The sequence below is a fragment of the Neomonachus schauinslandi genome, chromosome 3 (genome assembly GCF_002201575.2).
Source record: "Neomonachus schauinslandi chromosome 3, ASM220157v2, whole genome shotgun sequence".
Lineage (NCBI taxonomy): Eukaryota > Metazoa > Chordata > Mammalia > Carnivora > Phocidae > Neomonachus > Neomonachus schauinslandi.
Window position 1 is genome coordinate 55652160 of NC_058405.1, and position 25270 is coordinate 55677429.

At 47.9% G+C, this 25270-nt stretch overlaps 2 protein-coding genes across 2 annotated transcripts in view; one reads left to right on the forward strand and one right to left on the reverse strand.

The window, feature by feature from the left end:
- Positions 1-3656, forward strand: part of COG3 (component of oligomeric golgi complex 3) — a 77400-nt gene extending 73744 nt beyond the window's left edge. Inside the window, exon 23 of the mRNA XM_021697957.1 lies at positions 1767-3656. Coding sequence (XP_021553632.1) covers positions 1767-1796 — 30 coding nt within the window. The 3' untranslated portion in view covers positions 1797-3656. The remainder of the gene's footprint in view (positions 1-1766) is intronic.
- A 4361-nt stretch (positions 3657-8017) lies between these two features.
- Positions 8018-25270, reverse strand: part of ERICH6B (glutamate rich 6B) — a 39132-nt gene continuing 21879 nt past the window's right edge. Inside the window, exons 4-11 of the mRNA XM_044913593.1 lie at positions 25103-25239; positions 23611-23672; positions 20027-20041; positions 18690-18832; positions 13153-13238; positions 12828-12980; positions 10690-10915; positions 8018-8233 (exon numbers count right to left, since the gene is read on the reverse strand). Of these exons, the coding sequence (XP_044769528.1) occupies positions 8018-8233; positions 10690-10915; positions 12828-12980; positions 13153-13238; positions 18690-18832; positions 20027-20041; positions 23611-23672; positions 25103-25239 (1038 nt within the window). The remainder of the gene's footprint in view (positions 8234-10689; positions 10916-12827; positions 12981-13152; positions 13239-18689; positions 18833-20026; positions 20042-23610; positions 23673-25102; positions 25240-25270) is intronic.

The window sequence follows — 25270 nt, forward strand, 5'->3', positions numbered from 1 at the left end:
TAGTTAAAATACTTTTTTTTTATAAGTCACTTGAAGTAATTATATTCTATGTGATTATACCACTAACTTGATAATATAGTTAGGTTTGTTTCAATGTTTAGAAATTTTTTTCCCCCATCATTTTGATATAATTTTGTTTTTTTTATTATATAAAATATTAACCTGGTTCTCAAGTCAGAATTCTAGAACAAGGTAGAATTGGAGGTGTCTTGCTTCCCTTTCAGTCCCCTCCAGCCTTTTCCTTCCTTTGTCCTATAAATAACTTAATTTGTGATTGGGTTATCTTTCCTTTTTTTTTTTTTTTCCTTTTAAAGATAGAGGAAAATGCATGTTTTTATATTCATGAAGAGGATCCAGAGAGAGGGAAAAATTGATGCTGGAAAGATGTCCTGGAGTAGCAAAGCGGGGATGGAATCTCAGGAACAGTTGGAGGGTGGAGCCTTCGTTAGGTGCATGGGGGTGGGGGTGCTCAGTCGCAGAAGGAAAGAAAGCCCAGTGTTCGGGCACACACGTGGGGAGGCGGTGGACACGATAGGACGATGGAAGCTCTCATCTGATTGCTTCATGCTTGTGAGTGAAACAGGAAGACGGTTAGCACTAAAAGGGAGGGGGCACTAAAGATTTGGGGAGCAAGGCTCAGTTGAGTTCAGTGGTTATGAATCCAAGAGAGCATGGTTGTCTATTTTTTCTCCAGTTATATATAGTCAGTTGCAAGAGTGTAGATGTGGAGTAGCCAGGTGAGCTTGCCAAGAACATGCAGGGTTCCTGGGCTCCTGCTGGACTCCTGCTAGCAAGATACATGTTTTAGTGTGTGTGTGTGTGTATGTTTGTAACTTAAAATTTGACAGTAATCACTCACATTATGTACAACTGAAATTGCTTTGCTCTGCCTCTCTTCCCTATTCATTTGATGAACCACTGCATTGTTCTCATGATGTACCAGTGGGTTGCAGCCTCGTTTGAAAAACACTGATTGAGACCATCATTCTGTGCAACTTGGTGTTGTCTGTTTCATCATGATTAGACTGAGGTTTTGTATTTTTGGCAGGAAAAACACAGAGGTGATGGTGTGTTCCTTTCCCTGGGAGTACAAATTTATAGAAGAGTGTAGGGGGCCATTATTATTTTGATTACCAAAACAGTTCGTACTGTGTAGAAGGGTTCACTGCCAGGTTCATTTAACCGCATGTCTTCTAGGGCTCGGGTGCCAGATTGGCCGTGTGGAGACTGCAGTTCCCTTCCCTGTCCCATGGTGGGTTTCTCCGCTTCTCCTGGGGGCCGGCTCTGTGTCCCGCCCTCCTCTATAGAGTGGGCAGGGTGCTCTAGGGCTCAGTCAGAGTTAGCGTGTGAGCTGAAATTCACTCCTCACGCCTGTTCTTTTGCCTTTAAAGTGGTCATTCAAGGAATTCATCTTACACACAGTTCTTCCCACAACACACTCTGCGCAGAGAAGGGTGAAATTGATGATTTAGATCTATTTCTATCCCTTGTCAGGGTTGGTATGTAGGGTTTTTTTTTCCCCCCTCCTGTCATTTTCATTGGATTCTAAATAAGTTGAGGGCCTCGATTCAGTGATAGAGTGTGACCCCCTCCCAGACCTGCCACAAAGCCCGCCGCCCAGCGGCCGCTTCGCGAATCACACCAGCATTGCAGGTCCAGCTGTGTCCATTTGGCTTCTTAAAAATCTTAGACTTTTTCTGTCATTCTGTGTTTGAGGATTGGTATTCCACTGCAGAACTAACATAGCCTTTCACTTTGCTTTTCAGCTGAACCTCCTACTGTCCGTTTCTAAATAACCGGGCCGGCCGGGCTGTGCACGTCAGTGTCTGTGCGGTCCGAGCGGGCTGGGAAGTCTGGCAGCCTGAAGGACGCCGAGGAACCGGATGTGGGGGTGTCCCCGAGAACCACACAGGCGTGCTGCTCAGTGCTGACTGCAGAATGAAATACAAGCCAAGTGTTTGGAAGATTGGTGTTTCCCTTTTAAAAACATCAAAATGCCAAAGATTAATCTGGGAGCGTGAGAACTGCCGCCTTGAAAAGGTCACGAGAAATGTGAGTTTTTTAGAGATAGCTATGGTGGGCACACAGGGAAATGGTTCTTAGCAAAAGATGTGCAATTTGAAACTAGGTTACAATAAGTAGTGTGAAGAAGAACTTTACAGAAGGACTGTTAATTAGAAAGCTTCTACGAGGAGGGTTTGTTAAAGCGTGAAACACTGCAACACTTTGAGCCACAGAGATTCCACGGCGGCTCTTTTTTACTTCCAGAAATCTTACTTCTGCACTCTATTTAATGTAATGTTTCTCCTGTCACTTTGAAGTTTTGTTTGGAGTAGATTGGGTGCATCTGAGAACACGTTCTGCTTTCCTGGGAATTTGGGGTGTTCTCTTTTCTGTGTGTTTGATGTGAGGTAGTTTCAAGGTGCAAGAAGCCTGTGTAAGGTCCCAGCGTCTGTACTCCTTGAATTGCTTAGGTGCAGAACATTCAAACACGGGCTGGAGCCTCCTCATAATAGATGTGTGCAGTATCTTTGATGAGAATCTTCATGGTACAGTAGTCCGTGTTTGTGAGTGGGAAGCACCAATTAAGATGTCTTAAATCTGGCCCGTAAGGGAGAGGAGGCAGCCTGCTCAATAGTGTATCTCATGCAGGAAGGTTAGGGTTACCAGCTTTCTCTGCACTGCCTTCGGTTTTAGTAGTTCTTTGAACAGTGGACACTTTCATGTCCCGTGTATTTGTTCATTGGCTGTGCTGTGTACCAATGTCGTGGGGCTCTAGCCCTGTCACGGCAGGATACATTTAACTAACAAAGACGAGGAGGATGAAGATGGCCCACCCCTTAAAATCTACCATATTATATCAGGGAATCATCAGATAAATTATGGACATCTATGAGTTTGCCCACAAAAAACTATCTCCTGAGTGGATTGGTTTCGCCTCACATAAGCTGCTTTTTGGTTCAAAAGGAATTTTGAGTTACTCAAACACTATCCAGAGATGGAACACTGAAGAGGGTTCTGGAATGTAGCCAGCGGACCTCATTCTACAGGACTCGTCCCCTTGCAGCAGCCTCTTGCAGTGTGTAGATAGGTTATATATCCTGATGTCTGTCACTTTAAACAGGTCACTTGTTTCTCAACTCCCATTTAAATTGGTGATGAATGTGGCTTGAGAGAGCTTAATAGTCTATTTTGGGAAGGTAGAAGGGAAAGAGGGCCCATATTCATTCTTTGACATGAAATGAATGAATCAGGAAGATTGTATTTACTTCCACTTACTATTTTAAATACATAAACTGTTTAATGAAATAAACTGTAAAATATCCTGTTTTCTGTATTATATGTACATTTGATTTTTTTAATAGCCTTTCCAAAGAAATGAGGGCATGATTATTGTATAGTATTGTGACTGATTTAATTGGATGTACAGAGCAGGCTGCATTCTTAAGGATAAAAATATTTGATGGCACTCATCCCTGTGTTTTGAATCTTTTCTTTCTGAAACACTCAAACATCTTACAAAGTGCTGAGTAGGTGATAGTGATCCAACTTGTTGGCTAAATGAATATTTGTTTAAAATCTGTACAGTTTCAAGTGTTTACTTATACAAAACATGTACATACTTTCAAATAATTTAAAATGCTTTATATTATTTGGCTAGAAATTGCTGTTTTTAATAAATGTGAATTTTTTAAAAAATAAAGATTTTTGCTTCCTACTTTGTCCTCACGTGTCTGTTGTGTGTATGGATTCTTTTTAAAAAATAATTTTTTAATTGAAATTTTTATTGAGCTAGCTTGTGATTCACATGCGGTTGTAAGAATACAGGGAGACCCTCTGTACCTTTCCCCCGATTTCTCCCAGTGGTAACATCCTGTGAAAGTAGAATACATTATCACAAGCAGAATATGGACATTGGTACACTCCACCAGTCTGTTCACTTGTACCGTGTGGATTTTTTGGTAAGATAATTATTGTGGGAAGACATTTTTGAAGCCTCTTAATGCTTCGTTAGTTGAAAGGTAATTTAATTTGTCTTTGTTTGCAAAACTGCCAATTTCCTGAGTACGGTCAGCACAGAGTTGTGTTGAAATTTAATGTTACGGAAGTAGCAATAAAAACGACTTTGTATTTTCACCCTGGTTTAACAATCCCCTATCTTTAAATTTTCTTCTGCTATTTATTACCTTGCAAGAAAGAATAGTCAACCTTCGTTTTTAAAAGGGGGCCGTTTGGTAGAGAAACCTCAGTGCATTGGTAAGAGAATGTTGCTTCTCAGCAAGGAGGAACTTCATTGCTTCCTCTCTGGAGCACTTCTCTCCCCGTGGCCGCTCGTCCCCCAGCTTGTCCGTCCTCTGATGGCCCGTGGGACCCCCACGCATCTGTGCATCTGGTCTCGGCTCCTCACTGCTCACCCTCCGCGTCGGTCCGGGTCCATGAGTGCACGTGCCAGGCTTCGTCACTGTCTCGCTTGGGCAGGAAAGGGCTTTGTCACCGGGGTGGGGGTGGGGGGACAGACCAGAGGCTAGAGAAACAGAGGGATAAGCGCAGGAAGTATCACCGATGTAGATATTTCTTGAACGCAGAAGGCGTTGGTGCGGACTCTGCTGTGGCAGGTCCTGGACTGAGCGTCACCACCACCGCGTTCATCTCGGGCAGGCTCGGGAGGACGGTCTCTGCGCTAGTTACCGATTTACAGCCTCGTAGCTCCAAATCCACCTTTTTGGGCCCTCCTTGGAGACTCTGGAGCTAGACCCAGAGAACATTTCTCCTTTGCCTGCGGGTGCAGACTTAGGCTTTGTAGGGTGCTGGAGGTACACTGCACGGCACGGGGGAAAGGGGCCTCCTGTTGCTAGTATGTCTCTTTTTCCTTCTACATGGCCGCTGTGGCAGGGTGGGGGGCTCTGTAGTGAGTTCTCCTGCCATCCAAGTAGGAAGTTGGCGGCTCCCCAGCACTCCAATGAAATCCCGCCCCCCCCCCCCCCCCCCCCCCCCCCCCGCCCCCAGTCAGCGGGCCACGGTTCCATCCTTGGCCTTGGTGCTGGTGGGGGCTCTTGGAGGTTCTTCGTTCCCTCCTGGGTACTCCCAGCCCGCGCCCTCACCCCCACTCTTCACTCCGTGACCCTTCCCTCTCACCCAGGGGGCTCTGCTGTGCTGTGCTCCTCCACAAAGCCACAGTTGCTTTGTTTTGCTATCGCTCGCTTCTCTGAGCCCCAGCCTATTCTCCCCAGGGGCACCTTGAGCACATGGCGGAAGCTCAGTGTGTATTTGTTGCATGGCCTAATTAGTTACTGAATTCATTAGTAATTTTGTGGGCACTGCACGAGGCTCCATTTGCCTTGGGGCAGTCACCAATTGTTACCCATCAGGGAACCCTTGTGTGTAACTGAACAGGTTGGTATTCATAAACAGCCCAACTTCGTTCGTTTTCATTTCCAGGAGAAGCACCTTTTCCTGCCAAGTCATTGAAGATAGAATGGTGGTCAGTCAGAATTTGTCCCCTCAGGAAGGTGAGGACCTGGGAAGGGCCCAGGACGGGAGGCAGAGAGTGTTACAGGTTGAATTACATGCCCCCACCCCCCACATTCCTATGTTGGCGTCCTAACCCCCAGGGCCTGGAAGTGTGACCTTATTTGGAAATCAGTTGTTGCTGATGTAGTCAAGATGAGGCCATACCCCCTCCAATGTGACTGGTGTCCATATAAAAAGGGGGACTGTGACTCAGAGACACACACGCAGGGAGAAGGCCTGGCGAGGTCTGCCTCAAGCCCAGGGCCCACCAGAAGCGGCCGGGGCCCGGAACACACGCTCCCCTCGCGCCTCCAGAGGGAAGCCCTGGATCTCGGACCTCCAAGCTCCGGAAGCCTGACAGTAAGTTTCTGCTGTGGACGGCACCCGGTGTGGGGCCTCCAGCAAACGTACGGAGTGGGGGGGATCTAGATCTGTGCAGTTCCTGGCCATCTGGTTGGCGGCTTTATTTCCTTCCCGGTCTGTGAGGTGATCGGCTTTCCCTTGTGAGAACAGTCCCTGATTCCTGTGTGATTCTGTCCAGTCTCTGGCGACCCTGGCACAGAGCTGCGGGTCCCAGGGGACCTGGAACCCCGTGCCTCTATGTGAAATCTCTGGGCCTTTAAATGTCGGCAACAAAAGATTTTCAAACGGGGCTGACCAAACAGAACACCTCTGCGCAGCCGCCTGTTGACAGGCTCTGCGTGAGTGGAAGAACGATTTCGGGTCCGTGCAAGGAGGACTCCCCGGGAGGGGAGCGGGCTGATGGTCTGAGAGTCCGCTCAGGAAGCTCGGCGCGCAGTGCTTTATCGACGCTACTTTAACTCCCAGTGTGTAACCGTGGGAGGCGAGCTCCAGGATGGCCCTCCTGTGCCAGGGGAGGACACGGGCTCACCACGGTGCCCGAGTTTGCGCAGCGAGCACGCCGTGGTGCCAGGACCCCGAGCCAGGCCCGGCTGGTCCTTCAGTCCTGGAGGAGACATGAGCGCTGGCTCTGAGCCAGCCGCAAGCTTGGGGGGAACTTGTTTGTTGCTGGGACCAACCTGGAAGCTTCTGCTTCTCGTGGCGGGTAAGAAAAAAGGGCTTCTAGGCCCTCGGCACGAGTGCGGACCAAACAGGGCCTACTGAGACTCTGACATGGGCTTGGGAGGGGGAGGCTGCTCCGGCGGTCGTCTGTGTCATTTAGGGCTCATTGCCTTGCGCCACAGGGACTGTTGTTCTAGCTGAGGGTACCATCGGCCAGCAATGTGGCAAATAGTGGGCGTGACCACATCTGCCCCCCACTGCCCACCTCTGCCCACCTCCAGCGCTGCCTCAGCTGCTGGGCTGTCGTGGCTTGGGGCCATGATTACGTCGGTGAAGGTTGCTGGCAGGCCGTGTGAGATCAGCAAGGGGCAGGGCCGCGAAGGGGGTCTCTGGTGTCATTGTCGTGGCAGGGAATGGCCAGTTGCCAGGCTGGCTGGGAGGAAGGGGTTTCCTATCCCGGCTTGGTTTAGGCTGCAGTGGAGGTCATCCCGGAAAGTGGCCGTGTCCCGGGATGTAGAAGAGGCACACTGTAGGGGGCTGCCCACTTCCTGAGTCCCCCTTTTCTAGAAACTCCCGCCCATCCCTGTGCACGGGCATCAAGACATAACCCCACCCTCCCTACCACGTGGGGCTGGACCAAGAGTGGCCTCCTGATCAGGGACCTCTGGGGGCTTTTGAGAGAGATTGGGAGGCAGAGCCTCGTGAAGTGAGGCGCATAGACAACATGTCTTCAGGACAAGAAGACTGTCACAGAGATGAGGACAGAAGTCCTCTGGCTTCTGGGGGCTTCCCATGCTCTGATCCTTTTCTCAGACCCACTGCACCTTCCGTCCAGATGACTCATTCCCATTTTGCTTTACCTACTTGAATGAGTGACTGTTACCAGTGAGCAGAAGTGTCCCAGCTAGTGGAGGGGGTTTGAATGTGTGTCCCTTCAGGCTCCTGACCAGCTCCTGGGTTAGGGGACCTGCAGCAATCTGGCGTTGGTTCGCTGTCTGGGTCTCCTTCGGCCTTGGCAGTGGTGGCAGAGGGGTGTTTGTGACGATTTAGGGTTAGTGAGAACCTCTGGGGATATCTAGACCCATTTGGCTGACAAGGAAACTGAGGCATAAAGCTACTTGCCCAGGGTCGCATAGCCAACAACGGGCAGAGGTACGCTTTGAGACCGGGTGTGTCCTGAGTCAACCCAAGTACGGGAAGGCTGCAAAAGGACTGCATTCAAGTGACCAGTGGGGGCAGGCAGGACAGGGGTTGATGGGTATTGCCTACCGAAACAACCTGCTCCGTGCTGTCGGGTGAGGGTTTTTCTGTGCCCAGCCACAGATTCTTTTTTCAAACCAAGGAGCTGTGATAAGTCCCAAACGACAAATCAACTCTCAAGAGACATACATAGGGCTCTGGGGTTTTCCTTGGCGCTCCTGATAACTCTGCCGAGACAGTTCATGGTGGCTGGAGAAGGCCCTGGCACAATGTGGTGACTGCCCTACTCTTGGAAGTAAGAGTTCTCCTTGCGCTCCAGGTTGTCGGTTCGCAAGATCCTGGCAGCCTCTATGAAGTTTTCCAAATCAGGGATGGTCAGGAAATTCAGGATTCTACTCATTTTCCCCAGGAGGACCTGCATCTTCCGAGCTGTTGAACCAAATTCTACCTCCAGGATGGCCTTCTGCTTCATTTCACTCAGCACCTCCGGGGTTAGGAACTGTGGGAATTCACAGAAGGCTAGGTGAGGACAAATGCTGTCCAGACACCGTGCTTTCCACCCCAGGATTAGGCCCCTTGGACCAGGACCGGGTCTCCCCTGGAAACTCACTCCAGGGCAGATCTGTGCTCCTAGTCTTGTCACCAGCAATGCTTCCCTCATTTGGCCCCCACCTGCGACCACACAGCTACAGAGACGTGGGCTGAGGCCACCCTCCAGCCTGACCCCAAACCAATGACCCCAACCAGCTCCTGGGCCCTTGTGTGGCCTGCCTTACCAAGGCTGTGCCTTTCTAGGGGTGTCTGGCTCCTCCCCATGAATTCCCACCATGGGAGCAGGGTTGGGGAGACTGGAGCTCTATCACAGCCGGGAAACTGTCCACAGCGTCTGCCTGTCTGTCCCACTTCCAGCTCGGCCTCCCCTGGAGTGTGTCTGGGTTTTGCTGGGATGAGGCACTGCCCCAGGGAAGCCACCTCTAGGCCGACTTCTGCCTTGGTTTGCAGCCTACAGAGGCTGAACAAAAGGTCTCCTGGAGGAAGAAATAATGAAGGATCATACCAGGATGTTCTATTTCGGTGAGGTATCCAGCTTATGAAACGCTTTCACCCAAGGATCTTATTTAAGCCTTACAACAAGGTGGTGTCCATTTCACAGACAATAATGGGCACAGAAAGTGCATGAGGTCGGCCTCGTGTCTCAGAGGAAGAGGAGGGCTAGTATGTTCTTCCTAGGGTGCCCTGGCTGCCCGGCCTCGGTGGACCTGCTGACTAGTCGGTCACATGTGTGCTATTTGCTTCGTTTGCCACCCCCCCCCCCCCCCCCCCCCCTTGCACTGGCCCAGCTCCTGGGGCTGCCAGGCCTCCTGGGGTTTCTGCCTGTACCAGCCCTCACCTGCCCTTCCTGGCCACTGGCTTCCTTTCCTGGCCCCCTCCATCAGTGGGACCCCACCGTCATCCAAAGCCCAGGGGCCCAGGTCCTTGTACCCTCTCTACCCCCAGCTGCTCCCTTAGCTCGTCACCGCTGTGCGGGGGGTGACCAGCGGATGGTACCGTGTACGTACATGGCTCCTCTCTACTGGGTTGGCTGCTCTGGGAAATCCGGGGTAGGTAAGGAGGTTGGGACGTGATTATTCGGGATATAAAATGGCAGGCCTTGCCAGGCCAGGGGACCAGCTGTCCAGATCTGCTTGGAACTTTCCCAGTTTGAGCACTCAGAATCCTGTGTCCCGGAAAACACCTCCGTGCTGGGCAAGCTAAACCTAGCACGTTCCCTCCTCTCCTTTCCAGAATTTCATATGGTGTAATTTTGCCTGAGTCTGCTGTTTGGTTGCTTCCTCCATCAACCTACTTCTCTGCTCACCTCCCAGGAAACATGTCTGTTTCCCAGACACATCTGTCTGTCTGTCTGTCTCCCCAAGTGGCAGTCCTACTTTCAGAGACCTCGAATGTCTCTCTGGTGGGACTGTAAACAGAGCCTTCCGAGGAGCCAAAGCAGGAGCAGGGTCTTGTGTGGGTCTCAGCGGGCGACCAAGGACTCCCTATTCCTCTCCTGAACTCTGGGCCTAGGGAAGGGTCTCAGGAGCCCACCTTCTTGCCCACTCACAGAACTCCCAGGTGCAGACTCCCCATTTGTAGGGGGTTGAAGAGAGGGTTTTTGCAGATGTAATTAAGTGAAGGATCTCAGGATGAGGTCATCCTGGACTTAGGGTGGGCCCTAAATCCGCTGTCTGGTGTCCTTATAAGAGAAAGGAGGGGGACACTGGACACACGGAGACACAGAGAAGAAAGCTGCGTGAAGGCAGAAGGTCGGAGCGACGCTGCCACGAGCCAACGGACGCCTAGGGACCCCAGAAGCTGGGAGAGGCAAGGAAGGATTCTCCCCAGAGCCCTTTGGAGGGAGTGTGGCCCTGCTGACACCTGGAGTTCAGACTTCAAGCCTCCAGAGATGCGAGAGTTTCTGTTTAAGCCAGCCAGGTTGCGGTCATTAGTCACGGCAGCCCTAGGACGTGAACACATCTTTGCTACTTTCCTGCCCAGCCCAGGCAGAGCCCCCTGAACTTCCAGGTGCTCCTTTACTCGGAGATGAGTGTGTTGGGGGAGGAGAGAAGAGGACACCAACGGCAGGCCTGGGGACACAGATTTCCCCCTGGTTTCTGTCCCTGCCTACTGACAAGGCTGATGTGAGCATCAGGTGAGAAAGCGTATGTTGACGTCTTTGATTTTTTGGCCTGGCTTGCGGCTGGGCTTTTTGAAGCTGTCTGTTTCCTCAGCTCCACATCTCGAGGTGCTCGGGGTCTTGAGGTGCTCGAATGGTAAATGAATGCCTCTGTCAAGCGTCAGGTCAATGAAGGTGGCCGTGTCTCTCTCTGGGTAGCAGTGATGCAGAACATGGCCCAGAGAGAGGCCCGTGGCATGGCCCAGTGGGCATCTGCCTGGCAGAGGGAGTTGAGACCTTACCTTGTACTTGGTGCCCACGTTTAAGCAGATGTGCTTCTTTTGGTGGCTGAAGCAGAAAGCGATCTTATCCTGGCTCCTTATTTGTACCTTGATGTACCGGTTGATTTTCAAGGAGATGGACTGGAAAGGGGGCGCATGGACGTGGAGGCTCAGATCCCACCAGTTCCAGGCCTTCTGGTGTTTGCCTTTGGGGAAGTAGTAGCCCAGGTTTTGGCTCAGGCTCAACCTAGACCGAGAAAGGATCAGGCAAGCATGGGGCTTGGCCTGTGTGCAAAGGGCAGAGCCTTCCCTGGGGTGAATGCAGGCCTGCCGCCGTCCCTGCCTCCTTCCCTTTCTCTTTCCTCCTGGCCTGGGTTCCCACCCCCGCTGACCTGCACAAACACCTGGGAAGCTTTTAAAGAACGTAGATCTCCAGGCCCCACACCAGACCGACAGAAGGGGAATCTGGAAGGTGGGGGTCAGCCCTTCCCCAGTCGGAGCATCATTCTTCTCCTTGGGTTTTGATGGGTTGAGATTCAGGGGTAAGATGGGATATCTCTTGTATGCCTTATTTGAGAAATTTTTTTTAAGTGCTTTATTTTAGGCTAAGTCCAATGTCATAAAACTTTTGGCCCTTAATTTTTTTTAAAGATTTATTTATTTATTTGAGAGAGAGAGAGAGCGAGAGCGCGCACGCGTGCAGGGGCAAGGCAGAGGGAGAAGCAGACTCCCCGCCGAGCAGGGAGCCCGATGCGGGGCTTGATCCCAAGACCCTGGGATCATGACCTGAGCCAAAGGCTGATGCTTAACTGACTGAGCCACCCAGGTGCCTCTTTTGCCTGTAATTTTATGTATGACTCTGGGTAAGTCACTTATATCCTCTAAGAAAATAAAAGTAGTTCCTAGATTTCCCTAAGTTCTCTTCTGGCCCTAAAAGTAAGTGCCATTATGGAGAAGAGGCCCCACAGAATGTAGCGATACTATTTGAGATAATTGGCTGAGTTTCTTGCCTCCACCGGCTACCTGGTGCTTCCTGCACCTTTCAGACATGTTTCTATACAAAAGGCCCTCAGGGCAGGGCAGATACCCCTGAGAACAAAGTTGTCAACAAGGAAATAGTGTTTTAAAAGCTCAAAGAAAAAAAATGAAAAAAAAAAAAAGAAAAATTAAAGAAAAAACAAAAAACACAGAAAAATAATAAAACACAAAAAATATTTCAGAAAATATTCTTAAGGGGTGCTTGGGCGGCACAGTTGGTTAAGTGTCTGACTCTTGGTTTCAGGTCGTGGTCTCAGGGTTGTGGGATCAAGCCCCGCTGCTTAAGACTTGCTCTTCCTCTGTCCCAGCCAACCCTCCCCCCACCACTCTCAAATAAACAAATCTTAAAAAAAAAAAAGAAAGAAAGAAAATATTCTTAAAAACCAAGGCTGGCAGAATCAAAATATTTTTTTTGAATTAAAAGCATAAATCTGGTTTTGACAATCAAGAAGAAAGGAAGTATAAAGTTGATGCAAGATGGTAGGCATTTCCCACTCTATGACCACTTAGTAGGGAAGGGAAGGGGGAAATCTTGGAAAAAAAAAAAAAAAAAAGGAATACTTACCCCCAAAAAGATGGAGAAAGATTTTGAAGTGGCCAGACTACCTTGATTTGGTAAGATGAAGTTTCCCACCATGGCCAGAAATGGGAACTTAAGAACTAAGTTCAGCGATCACAAAATATTTAGAAGTTTGGTTTTTGTGCACAATACATGTGTCTCCAAAGCCCTGACCACACCCTGCTCTCTGAGGCACCTGGGACAGAGGGGTACTGGGTTTTTCTCAGGTAATTCTCAACTTGACCCTCAGCAAGTGTAGAAAACATGGAGCCAAGAGAAGTGGTCACCGTGAGTCTCTGATTATTGCTCTTTCACCCTTGTGGAAGCAATGGCGACAAGGACAGAGTGCCTTCCCTGAGGTCAGGGACCTGCCTTGCTGCCACCATGATATCCATCTCTCCATGTGCAACATGTGTGGGTCGGAGAAAGAAATTCACAGGCGAATGAGGGAGAGAGAGACCTAACCCAGTGAGGGAGGAGGGCTGTGCGGACTGGGGATCAACCCTTAACCACACTGCCTCTCCGTGGGGAAGGGTGTTTGGGACTCACAACTCAAACTTACCAGATTTCTCTGTTTTCATCATAGAAGGTGGCATGGCCAGAGTTGTTGATAAGGGCCTGGACACACCTTTCTTCACTGTCTTCCAGAATGATGTATGTGAACTCTCTCTGTTTTGTACTGAGGATGAGCATAGCCAGGTTTCCTGACGGGTAGCTGGAAGACAGTTAAGGCACACGCAGCTCCTTGGGGTCCCTGGGAAAGGCAGAGCCCTGCAGAGGATGCGGGCCTCAGGAAAACCCACAGCCCAGCCCTGACCCACCCACTTTTGAGGCGCCGTATGTGTCAATATGTGTCAATGTGAGCGTCCCTGGGCTTCAGTGGATACTGTATCTGGCCTGATCCATCAGGAAAGAGGATTTGGAAGACAGTCTCACTGGGGTAGAGAGTTAATTTAACATCATGGTGATGCACCTGGGAAGAAAAGATGAGCTTATTATAAAGAGTGCAATTCAGAGTATGGTGTCACGGGAGTGCTCGGGATGGGTTTACTCTCCGAATGCCCACACTGCCACTCCACGCATCACCACCGCCACCTTGCTGAGGATTCGGGATGGGAAACCTCTCAGGGCCTCCTCACTTTATTCATCTATATGCCCAGCAGCCAGACAGGGATCACTCTGTGTGTGTGTACGTGCGCATGTATATTTTAAACTGTCACTGTCATTTCAATCCTCTAATGGTTATTGGTTGTTTTCTTTCTTTTTTCTTTAAAAGGTTTTATTTATCTGAGAGAGAGAAGAGAGAGAGAGAGAACATGAATGGGGGAGGGGCAAAGGGACAAGCAGGCTCCCTGTTGAGGGGGGGACATGGGACTCGATCCCAGGACCCTGGGATCATACCTGACCCAAAGTCAGACACTTAACCAACTGAGCCACCCAGGCGCCCAGGTTGTTGGTTGTTTTAGTTTTCTAGGGTTGCTGTAACAAAGTAACACCAATGGAGCACTTCAAAACTACAGAAATTTATTTTCTCATAGAGGTGGAGGCCAGAAATCTGAAATCAAGGTGTTGGTAGAGTCAGTTCTTTCTGGAGGCTCCGAGGAAGAATTTCTTATGTGCCTCTCTCCTGGGTTTTGGTGATGACCTGTGATCCTTGTTCCTTGGCCTGTCTATTCAGTGTCTACCTCCATCTTCATGTGCTGTCCTCCCTGGGTCTCTGTGTCTTCACATGGCCATCTTCTTGAAAGAATACCAGTCACACCAGATTAGGGGCCTGCCCTGCTTCAGCATAACCTCCTCTTAACTACATCCTTAAAGACCAATTTTCCAAAGAAGGGTCCGTTCTTAGGCACCAGGGCTTAGGACTTAAATATATCTTTTTAGGGGGATACAATTCAACCCATAACTTTGGCATTGTATTCAGGATTTTTAAAATCTCTTCTTGATTCAGTTTTAGTGAATTATATTTTTCTAGGACATTGTTCATTTTAGGTAAATTTTCAAATTTATTGTCCTAAAACTGTTGTCATATGGTGTTTAAAAAAAAAACAAAACCCTCTACTGCCTCTGTAGTTATGACCTTGTCTTCATTTTTTTTTTTTTTTTTTTATTTTATTACGACTATCTTCTCTCTCTCTCTCTCTTTTTTTTCCTGGATAAACCTCACCTGAAGATTTGCTTTTTTAACTAGTCTTTTCAGAGAGTCAGCTTTTGGTTTGTTTATACTATTTGTTTCCCATTGTATCAATTTTTAGTCTTATTATTATCATGTATATATTTCTACCTTCTGTAGATTTTCTATATTACTCTATTTTATTTTTCTAATTCCTCAAATTGAATATTGAGCTCATTGTTTTCATCTTTCTTCTTCTTGATCCTCCTCCTCTTTCTTAATATAAGCATTTAAAGCTATAGCATTGCTCTCAAAATACCATTTTAGCTGTTTCCCATGCATAGAGATGTTTACCTTTCATTCCATTCTAAATATTTTTGAATTTCCAATATGATCTCTTCTTTGACACACAAGTTATTTGCAAGTGTGTTTTTAAATTTGCAAATGCATGAGTTGCTTTGGGTGATGTTATTATGACTAATTAAAACTCACTGGGGTAAGAGAGCATAGTCTATGTGATATCAGCTGTTGAGCCTTTGCTGAGACTTGTTTTGTGGCTCAGTATGTCATTGATTATTGGAGCTGTTTCACGTGTGGCTATTTCCTTGTGAAGGACACATGTCCTTGGTCTTGTGTTCCCATCTGGGCATGAACACCCAAGCGCCTGGATTATCAGGATGAGCTGGTCTCCTTCTGGCCCTCTGCTCCCCAGCACACCGCCCCACCTCACCCACCCCCTGCTCACATGCTCGCTCTTTCTGGTGTTGATTATGTCCCTCACTTTCTTACACACTCTGCTGTACATTTCTGATGCTTTTTACATGCCATCTACATTTCCCAGGTGTTTGCAGTAGGAAGGCTTTTTGGGTCATCTAGTGTCCCACATCGCTCTAAATGGGTCAGCAGTTCTCCAGCTATTACTTTTAACTGTGGAAGACCCCTTTGTTCAAGAAAGCTTACAGCAGAATGCTTAAATCTAAGACAATCAAAGAAAAAGATGCAGCCATCTGAGGAGCTGGGGCTGCGGGCTTCTGAGGGCATGCCTTGGAATGCCCAGGAATCTGGGCATCTGGGTAAAACCCCCTCGAGGTGACAAAGGTCCGCAAACGGACTCCATCCCCACACCCAGCACTGCGCCGACCACTTTCTTCCACAGCACAAGGACCCTACAATGTAGGCACAGTCACTGGCCCCCCTGCAGATGAGGCTAAATGATGAACACCAAGTTGTCTAGTGAGAGGAGAGTCAGAGGCCAGCCATCTGCCCCTCGCCTGCAGGCTTGTCCGTGGGACACGCTGCCTCCAACCATTAAGCTCCTGGCTACTTCCCACATTCAGTCTGCACATCACTGCTTTTTTCTTCTTTAACCTAAAAAAGGGCTTTGTAAAGACATCCAGGGCTGGTTTGTTCCCGATGGCCTGGAAGGAGCTTCTAGCTATTACTCACGGGAGAGGATATTTGTATTTTAGGTCTTCTCTTCACACAGTCCATGAAAGCCCGACTTTCTCCGAGACGCTGTCTGCCTGTCAAATTCAATTGTCATGGAATGACATTTTCCTGGCAATGAGGACCCCACAGGCAAAGCAAAATCTCTGACCTGGTGGTGGAGTTGTCACATTTTCCCTCACTGGGAATTATATAACAAATGGCTTATCTAAAAGCTGATATCTCATCACCATTCGTGTGGGGAAGTTGAAGATCTCTGAAGACTTCCAACACCCTCACCATTCCACGTCTGGTACAATCTAGAGAGTCCCCTGGCTTTCCCTTGATTACTCCGTCTGCAGGAGTTCTGGCTCCTCCATCTCCATGTGCTGTCCTCCCTGGTCCACTGACTTCCCTTCTTCATACAGGCCCAAGAGATGAAGGGATACCGAACTTTCCATTCCTTTCTGGAGGCTGAAAGAGTCATACCTTGGTTGACAGTGTTGGTTTCCGGTTCTCTCCTACTTTTGCAAGGTGAGGCCAGCCTCATCACTTTAGGATGTTTGGTTGCTTTTCCACTTAGTGCATACTGTTTTCATTTTCCTCTGGACACACAGCAGAAATCCACTTCCCAGCTCTCTTGTATCTAGGAGGCGTCATGTGACTTCTTTTGGTTGATAGATTTAAGCCTAGACCACGACTTCACTTCCTGTCCATGCCACGGGACACAAAGGACTCCAAGATGGCAGAGACCCGTAATGAAAGAGCCCAGATTCCCAGGAGCCAGCCTCAAGGAGAGCCACTCAAGAGAGCTAGGAGACTCAAGTCAGATGTGACATGAGCAAGAAACATACATCTGGTTATTAAACCTCTTAGCTTTGGGAAATGTTTCAAGAGGAGACTCTATGTCCGTGTGACAGTCATTTTAAGATTTTTTAGGTCTCACTCTCTTCAACTGTAAAGTGTTGATAGCAATACCATATCCCATGAGATTGTTGAGAAAAGCTCAGCTTACATTACATGTAGAAGTGCTTTATCACTTGCATGGTGTTACACAAATGTGAGGTTACATTAGGCTTCTTGTGTTCTCCAATTTAGTAAATAGTTACGTAGCATTTACTCAGCTGCTCAGGCCAAAATTCTTAGATTCATCCTTTCATCTTCTCTTTCTCTCACATGTATTGAATTTAAGAGAAAGCCTTTTTGATTCTTCCTTCAAAAAAATAGAGGTGGTGCTTTCCACCACCTCTGCTGCCCCGCCCTAGTTGAGATGCCCCTCATCTTTCACCTGAATTGATGCCCCGGCTCTCAGCTGAACTTCCTGTCACCATTCTTGCCTCATTAAATCTATTCTCCGCACATAGCCAGAAAGGTTCTTCTAGAGCATAAATCAGATGATGTTCCTCCCCTGCTACAGATCCTTGTGACTTCATATCATCCTTTGGATAAAATCTAAAGCTTTACTAAGATTACCCACGAGGCTCTACCTGACCAGGGTATCTGAGCTCATTCCCTATCCACCTCTCACTTGCCCACAGCTGTCCTTGAGCTGTTTGCTCTGCCCCTCATTTCATTCGTGCCTAGACTTAAAGGGGCACTTCCCCACCTGCCCTATGGGTATGAGAGCAACTCTCCTCTCGGGCCAACAACTCACGAGCCCCTTATGCTGCTTTATCCATGGCTCCTAACAATACCTGACAGGGCACTCAACAGTTTGTTATACATTGGCTGTCTCCTTATCTGGAATATAAATTCCATGGGCACAGGGGCTTTGTTCACCCTTGTATCTCCAGCACCTAGAAGAGGCCCTGGGGCATAGTTGGTTCTTACTTTATGTATTCAGAAGGCACAAAGCCTATCACATCTTCCTCATTCCCACTTCAGTGACTCTTTTTGAGCTTCAGACCTGGTTGTTAGCTCACTCTGAATGACTCTAATACTTTGAGATGTTTTCACTTATGTATAGTATCCAAATATTACAATATACATTTTTATAAACTTACCATGTAAGTGTTTTTCTTTAAAAGGCTTTATTTTTTAGAGCAGGTCCCAGCAAAACTGAGCAGGAAGTAAAGAGATTCCCATACATCTTTTTTCCCTACACCCATGCACAGACTCGCTCACTTTCTACACCTTGCACCACAGTGTCCATTATAGTCAATGAACCTACAATGGCACATCATTATTGCCCAGACTCCATAGGTTGCATTAGGGTCCCCTCTTGGTGTTTTATATTCTATGGGTTTGGAAAATGATTAATGGCATGTGTCTACCATTACTGTTTCATACAGAGTATTTTTACTGCCCTAAAATTCCTCCATGCTCTACCTATTCATCCCTCCTTTATATTGTTTTCATAGTTTTGTCTTATAGTTGGAATGACTCAAGGACTTACGTCATATAGTAGGAATCCTACAATATGTAGACTTCTCAGATTAGCCTCCTTGACTTAGTAATATGAATTTAAGTTTCCTCCATATCTTTCTATGGCTTGATAGCTCATTTCTTTTTAGCACTGAGTAATATTCCATTGTATGGATGTACCAGTTTACTTATCCATTCACTATGTGATCAATTTTTGATATAGATTTTAAATTTATTAGGGGATGGAACTATATATTGTATAGTTCCCTTATTCTCCTCCCAATGCCATCCTGTTGCCTAAGTCAAGCCCTTCAGGGAGAGGAGTCTCAATGAACCCTAGCAAAAGCCCCAGTTAATCTGCCCTTAACCCACACACTCAAGTGTGCCTCTCTATGTGGAGCACATTTTTCTTGCTTGTATTCATGTTGTATATTAGTTCTGACAGCTCCCTGATGGTGTGTGTGTATGTCTCACCTGAGCAAAAACCCAGCACAAAAAACACCAACACACTGCCCTACCTACCTCAGTCTTGCTCTGTACCCAGTCTGTATCTATTTCTAATTTCTTCTTATGACGAACAACATGACGGGTTTTTTTGACTTCTGTCACAGACTCCTTGCCTGGTGGTGGTTGATTCCATAAATGAAATGTGAAAGTAGATATATCTGGGGCTGCTCCTGCAGTTCTGGGGTTGAGTAAGTCTGGTAGAGAAGAGAAAGAAAGTTTAGACCTATCTTTCTCAGGGCATCAAAGAGAGTGCGAGGGTTTGAGATACTGGTCATATTCCCCCAAGTAACAAAGGCTGCCCGGTAAGTAGAAAGAGCAAACCTTTGGAGAGAAATGTAGGCGTTGAATTTCCAGCTTTCTCATTTTCTGCATTCATTCATTCGACATATATTTATCAAGAGCCTACAATGTGCCAGCCCAGTGCTAGCTGCCAGACACCATGGTGAAGACCACCTAGGCCAGACTTGGGGATGCTGGGGGTGATCTACCAGCCACGTGCCAATAACCAGTGTGGCTGCTAACTCTGTTCATTTAAAAAATAGGTGAAAGTGGGGAATCATTGAAAAAAAAAAGGAAACATACTTTAAACATGTTATTTTAACTTAAAACATAAATGTGTATTAGTACACCATTTTAAAATGTAGGGCAAGATCTTTGTGGGTGGGTCTGACGACGGGCTGTCTGGTCACGTTCATAACTAATTATCTATAATTTTCAGTTTTGGTAGTTTCTAAATAGTCTGAATGCAGAATCACGGACTTAAAAAAAATTCTATCTATTCCCCAATCTTTAATGTTTGTTTTGTCTGCATCTATTTAAAGCAGTTTTTCTAGGGGAGGGGGGTGGGGGAATGGGTTAGCCCAGTGATGGGTATTAAGGAGGGCACGTATTGCATGGAGCACTGGGTGTTATACGAAAACAATGAGTCATGGAACACTACATCAAAAACTAATGATGTAATGTATGGTGATTAACATAACATAATAAAAATTAAAAAATAAATTTCTTTATAACTTGTTATATTAAAAAAATAAAGCCGTTTTTTTTAAAAAGCTATTTTCTTATTGAGTTTTTTTAAAAACATTCAACTTAGTTTTCACAGCAACAAGTTTCCTTTTATCATCATTTCCGTCCATTTTGATAATAGTTGAATTTTGGAACTAAATGAGGAGGGCAGCTGAGTAAAAATCCCTGCTCCCAGTGACTGCCCGCGGGCCTCAGACAAATAGCTGGAAGAGAGGGGCCAGAACAGCTCGGTTCCCTTGGCAACTAACTGGGTCCGGGGGAAATCAGTTAAGAGAGCTTACTCGGCCCACCACTGTTGGAGGAAGTCAATGGGAGCACGTGACCACTGGTTGACCTCTGACCTAGAGCCAGGCAATCAGAGGCTCCTCACCTGCTCCCCATCCTTGGAATGCACCTTCCGCCCCGCCGGCCCTTCCCACAGCTGGAGCCATTTTCAAGAACTCCGCCTTGAGAGAGCCGTGTGTAGTCGAGACCGTCTGGCCCGCATGCTGGGACTGCACCCAGTGCAGGCCTCTAGGTAAACTTTCAAGACCTGGCGGGCGGATGTGGACATCTACTTGTCTCTCGGCTGCCCAAGATGAGCCTCGGAAGTAAGTTCTCTTGCTTGTGGAGACGGCCACCTACTGGTCTGGAGAGGCCTTTCTGGAGTCTCTCCTTGCCCTCCAGGTTCTAATTTCACCCGGGGCCCTTGGCCGGGAGAGCTCGCCGGAAGGGACCCGAGCAGGCCTGGAGGCTGAGACGGCGGGGAGGGTAAGCTTCCAACAGGTGACGGGAATTCCCAGCATCAGCACGGTGCTGTCGAAGGCCACAGTGGGACCGGGTTAGAGGTGACCGGTGACTCCGGGGAGGCAGGCAGGGCATTCCCTTGTTCACTCATTTAGTAAAGATCTACTGTGTACCTGGGTGCCCAGAACTGTCCTCTGTATCGGGGATTGCTATAGTCCCTGCTCTCCATTCTAGTAGAGGAGGTAGATGCTAAACAAGTGAACGGATACAGCTTACCATGCCGAATGGCTAGGAGTGCTTTGAAGGAAAGCTAAGCAGGGTGAGAAGGGTGGAAAATGTGTGTGTGTGTGTGTGTGTGTGTGCGTGTGCACTGGCTCATAAAGGGTAGCCAAGGAAACTATTTCTGAGAAGGTGACAGTTAAGCAGAGACCTGAATAAAGTGAGGGAGCAAGCCACAGGGATATTGGAGTGAAGAGTGCTCTGGGCAGAGGAACAGCAAGTACAAAGGCCCTGTGGTAGGGGATGCCTGGCCTATTCCATGAAGAACAAAAAAAACAGTGTGTCTGGAGGGGAAAAAGTGAGAACCTTCTAAGCCACATGAGGAAGGTGGGCATTTTCTGGGAGGCAATGGAGGGCCAATGAGGAGTATTAAAAAGATTATTTGGGAAACAATGCAAAGGAAGGACTGAGAGAGGAGAAGAAGGGAGTCAGGGAGACTAGGGAGAGCTCCTTCCAGGGGAGAGATGAAGGTGCCTGAGGTAGAGTCAGTGAGAAGGGGGGGGCGGTGGGAGATGGGAAAAGGAGAATCTAGGACTATGGTATGTCTAAGGAACTAAAGAGGCCACCAACTAGAGCTCAGAGAGGAAGCTTTTCCTCAGGAAAATAACGAGACAGAGTCTCGTCATTTGGAGACCCGTGTAGGACTGTGAGGAGCACCGTCCTGCTCCAGGGCTTGTTTATGACTGATAACGATTTGTCAGAGGGAAAGAGCTGACGGGAGCGCAGCCACAGTTCCTGAGTGTCCATTAGAAATTAATAGAAGACATTTTTGAAAAGGTAAAGATAAAAGAGGACATTTATATGCTCATTTTGTTTCCCTGTCAGAAATGGACACCCTGGTCTGTGCTGTACATCGAGCTCTACCATTATGAGGGCGAGGCTTAGGCCACCTTTCTGAGCCTTGGTTTCCTTAAAATGGGATTATGCTGTCTACACAGACCTATGGAGTTACTGTGAATAATGCCCGCACGGTGCCAGCCACCGGGAGAGTGTCCATAGATCTGTAGCCTTCACGGGAGCTTTGAATTGTGACGGCTCATGATTCAGGCTGTGTAGTGTTCTCTCACCTCTTTTCCCGGATGAGATGGTTCTGAACAGGAAGGGCTACCTAATTTGAGAGGCCCTGTTGCAAAATGAAAATGCAGGGGTCCTTGTTCTAAAATTATCAAGAATTTCAAGCCAGTGACAGCAGCAGGGCATTAAGCCAAGCACAGGGCCTCTCTAAGTATAGAGCCCCAAGTGACTGATCATAGGTCCCACACCCATGCAGCCAGCCTGGGCTCGGAAAGCGGAGTGTGCAGCGACATGGGTCTGTGTGCCTGGAATGGGGAATGGTCTGCATATCGGAAGTAAATGAGTTTATATCTCAAAAGAGGCTGGGAGGTTTCTTTGGGACTGGTAACAACCAGGACGTGGAGGGGTTGCCTTTTATCTATTTGAAATGTTGCTTTTTTTGTATAAAAAAGGTCAAACCTTCGAGGCTTCAGTTGTCCAGAGGAGCAGGGAGTTCGCAGGGGTGGGGGTGCGGCACTATGGGAATCCGGCCATTATCAAATCTCATTTTCCAATTGGAAGTCATACCCTGGCCATGTGACAGCAGAGTATCCTGGTAGGCCTTAATTTCCCAAAGGAGAAAAAAATCATGCATGCCTACACCCATCAAACAAAACAAAACACTTATTGAGTGCCTACTGGGTGCTTTGCTTGAGGTGCCAAGGGATGAAAGACACAGGTGTCTACAGCCCAGAGGGAACAGAACTATGAGCAGTAGACAAATACAGCATCACAAGTGGAAGAGATGTTTGTTGTGTTTTGGCAGCTGAGCATCTGAACCCCCCTCCTTGTTTTGGGGGCACCCCACTGTGTGAGTATTGGTGGAAGGCAGGGCCTTCCCACTATGGAAACTGAAGGTAGCCATTCCTTCTCCTTGCCTCCTAACTCCAGTGAGGACACGAGACCTAGGCTTAGAAGGCCCCCACTTTCTCTTCTCCAGACCCACTGGCCTTTTGTTGTTCATTGAACATGCCAAGGAGATGAGCCCCAGGTTTGGCCTGAGGGGTCTTGGGCAGAATGTGGCTTGTGCCCACACAATGGCTAGATGATCTCAGGTAAGTCTCCTTGCCTCCCTGAGCCTTAGCTTCTTTATCCTGCTTCACGTGGTTAGGAAGATCCGTTTGAATCAGAGAGAGTATGTGAGAGTAGCTAGTCCACAGCAGTTACTCCCAAAGAGTGAAGTCAGGGGCATGAATCAGTACTGGGGGACTGGAACATGATCTTAGGAAGGAATCTGAGGCTCCGCGAGAAAAAGCGCCAGGACTGGTTAGCTATGTCTGCCGTGGGTATTCTCGCCATTTCTATGTTAGTTGAATTTAGTCATCTGAAAGATATGTGGTGGCTTTGAGTTTCTGAACGAATTAGCCTCATGGCTTAGGCTCGTGGTCCAACTTTTCCACAATTAGACTTAAAAACACTGGCAACCTCCATGATTGGCAAATCTTAACAGCTGGACCTCAGATGTCTTCCGTGTCTGGTAAAGGGGCTAATTCTTCCCCAAACTGTGTGTTAAGAATCTAGATAGCCCCTCAAATCTAGGTTAGATGCCTTCCTATGGGGCTCCATAGCCTCCTCTTCCTACTATAGCACTTAACCCTTGTGTACGTGCATCCCCTTGCTTTCTTATCTATCCTCACCCACACCCCCCCAAAAAGGATAAGGTGGCCCCAGGCTGTGTCCATCTTGCTTGATATTTTATCCCTGGCGGCTAGGACCTTGCTAACCCAGCAGGTGCACAAGCTAGGCAAGGAGCATTTCTGCCTCCTTTAGGGTACATGGCAGAAGGTAAGAGGCAGCCAGATGCCCACAGGAGAGCCGATCACGGGATGGAAAATGGGAAAGCGGTCCTTACTTTCACGTTTCTTCATAATCCAGAGGATCGTTGTCTTGTATTTTTCAAAGTTTTTCTTCAACCTAAAAGGAATGTGAATTACCTTTAAAAGCTGGGACTAAATTCATGTGTACACGTCATGCTACACAGTGTAGACAATGCTAGAGCCTGCTGGGTGTTTCTCATAGTTGAAAAATCAGGCCCATTGCTCTGCTTTTGGACTCTATTTTTCTTCCAGTCAGTACTCAGGAATAAAGGGACAGCACATGGTATTCACTCAGTGCTTGCCTCCTGGACTCTAAGCTGACTCCCAAACCCTTCAAAATGAATTCAACAAGGGTCATCTCGGGAGCTAGACAGGGCTGGGAGGTCCAAATGCAAGCCTGGGTCTATGAGTTAAGCTTGCGCAGTTTGATCTTTCAATGGCTTGTACATATCCCAGTGAAGGTTGCATATGGAAATAGCTGGGAGGGATAGCACTGGACAGTCACTCGAGACCCCTTTGCATGTAGTGGAAACATTTCAAATAATCTTATTCAAAATGACTTATCATGAAAGCCACACTGAGGCACAGCTCTTCAAAATGATCAAGCCCTTACCCCCCCCTTGAATGTCAATATACAAAGCAAGTCATCTTGGGACTTCAGTGGCTTGGGCTGTTTTACTTCCAAATAAGGGTGGTCTCCAGCATGCTTCCTGGTTCTCAGATCACAGCTCCTTTGAAAGGGAATGTGCTGGAAGGAGTGAGCTTCCCAGGCTTAACTGGATCTGAGAAGAAGGCTTTTGACAGGACAGATTTTAAAGTTCTCAGTTCTGCAATAGACGTACAGGAGGCCTGAATGTGCACCTTGCTTGCTAAGGTTTCTGGTAGTTGGATAAAAGAAAATCCAAGTTTCCACGCACCACAGACTGGATGTACAAACGGAGTTCAGGAGCATTTTGTGACCCGGGACCATGACAACTAGAAAGACTTGGTGCCAGCAAGTCTGCAATAACTTTATTGTTCCCCACTCCAGCTGGGGATTCTGGCCATGACCCCCAGTTCGGTGCAGCGCATGGTTTTTCCCACTCCGGGGAGCATGGAAGAGCATTAGCTAACCTATGATGAAGCTAGGAATTTCTTGGCAGATGGCTAGGACCTTGATCCCCCACTGTCCCCTCTCCTACAAGGCCAGGGCTCTGAGCCTTGCTCCCCAGACTTCTGTATAATCTCATGGTCCCTCCAAGACTTTTCTTGCCCAGGATTTCCAACCTCTGTCACTGTCAGCCTTTGATACTATCCCAAACCTCCCATGCTTGTAGATTTCCTTGCTCTTGACTTTTGGCAGCCAGATCATTCTGTTCACCTGCCCACTGAGCTTGCGCTTGCTCTTGCACCTGCTCTTTTGACTCAGACCCGCCTGGCCCTGGCCTTGCTCTTTTCTCTGTGATGGCCCAATTTAGACTTCCCCTGCTGTTACTGCTAGCCTGCCTGAACCCACTGACCAATAGCTTGATCTCTCCTGTCACTTACAGAATTCCCAGTTTCCTTCTGGTTTCACTCTCCAGAATTCCGGTCATGGGGACGTCAATATCCTCTTCCTGTTCTTTGCGAGCCGCCATTTCTTTGAGCATGGTCCTAAACACTGCCTGATAGGAGCTGCCGAGAAGCTACAAAAGGAACAGAATGAAACACCCAGAA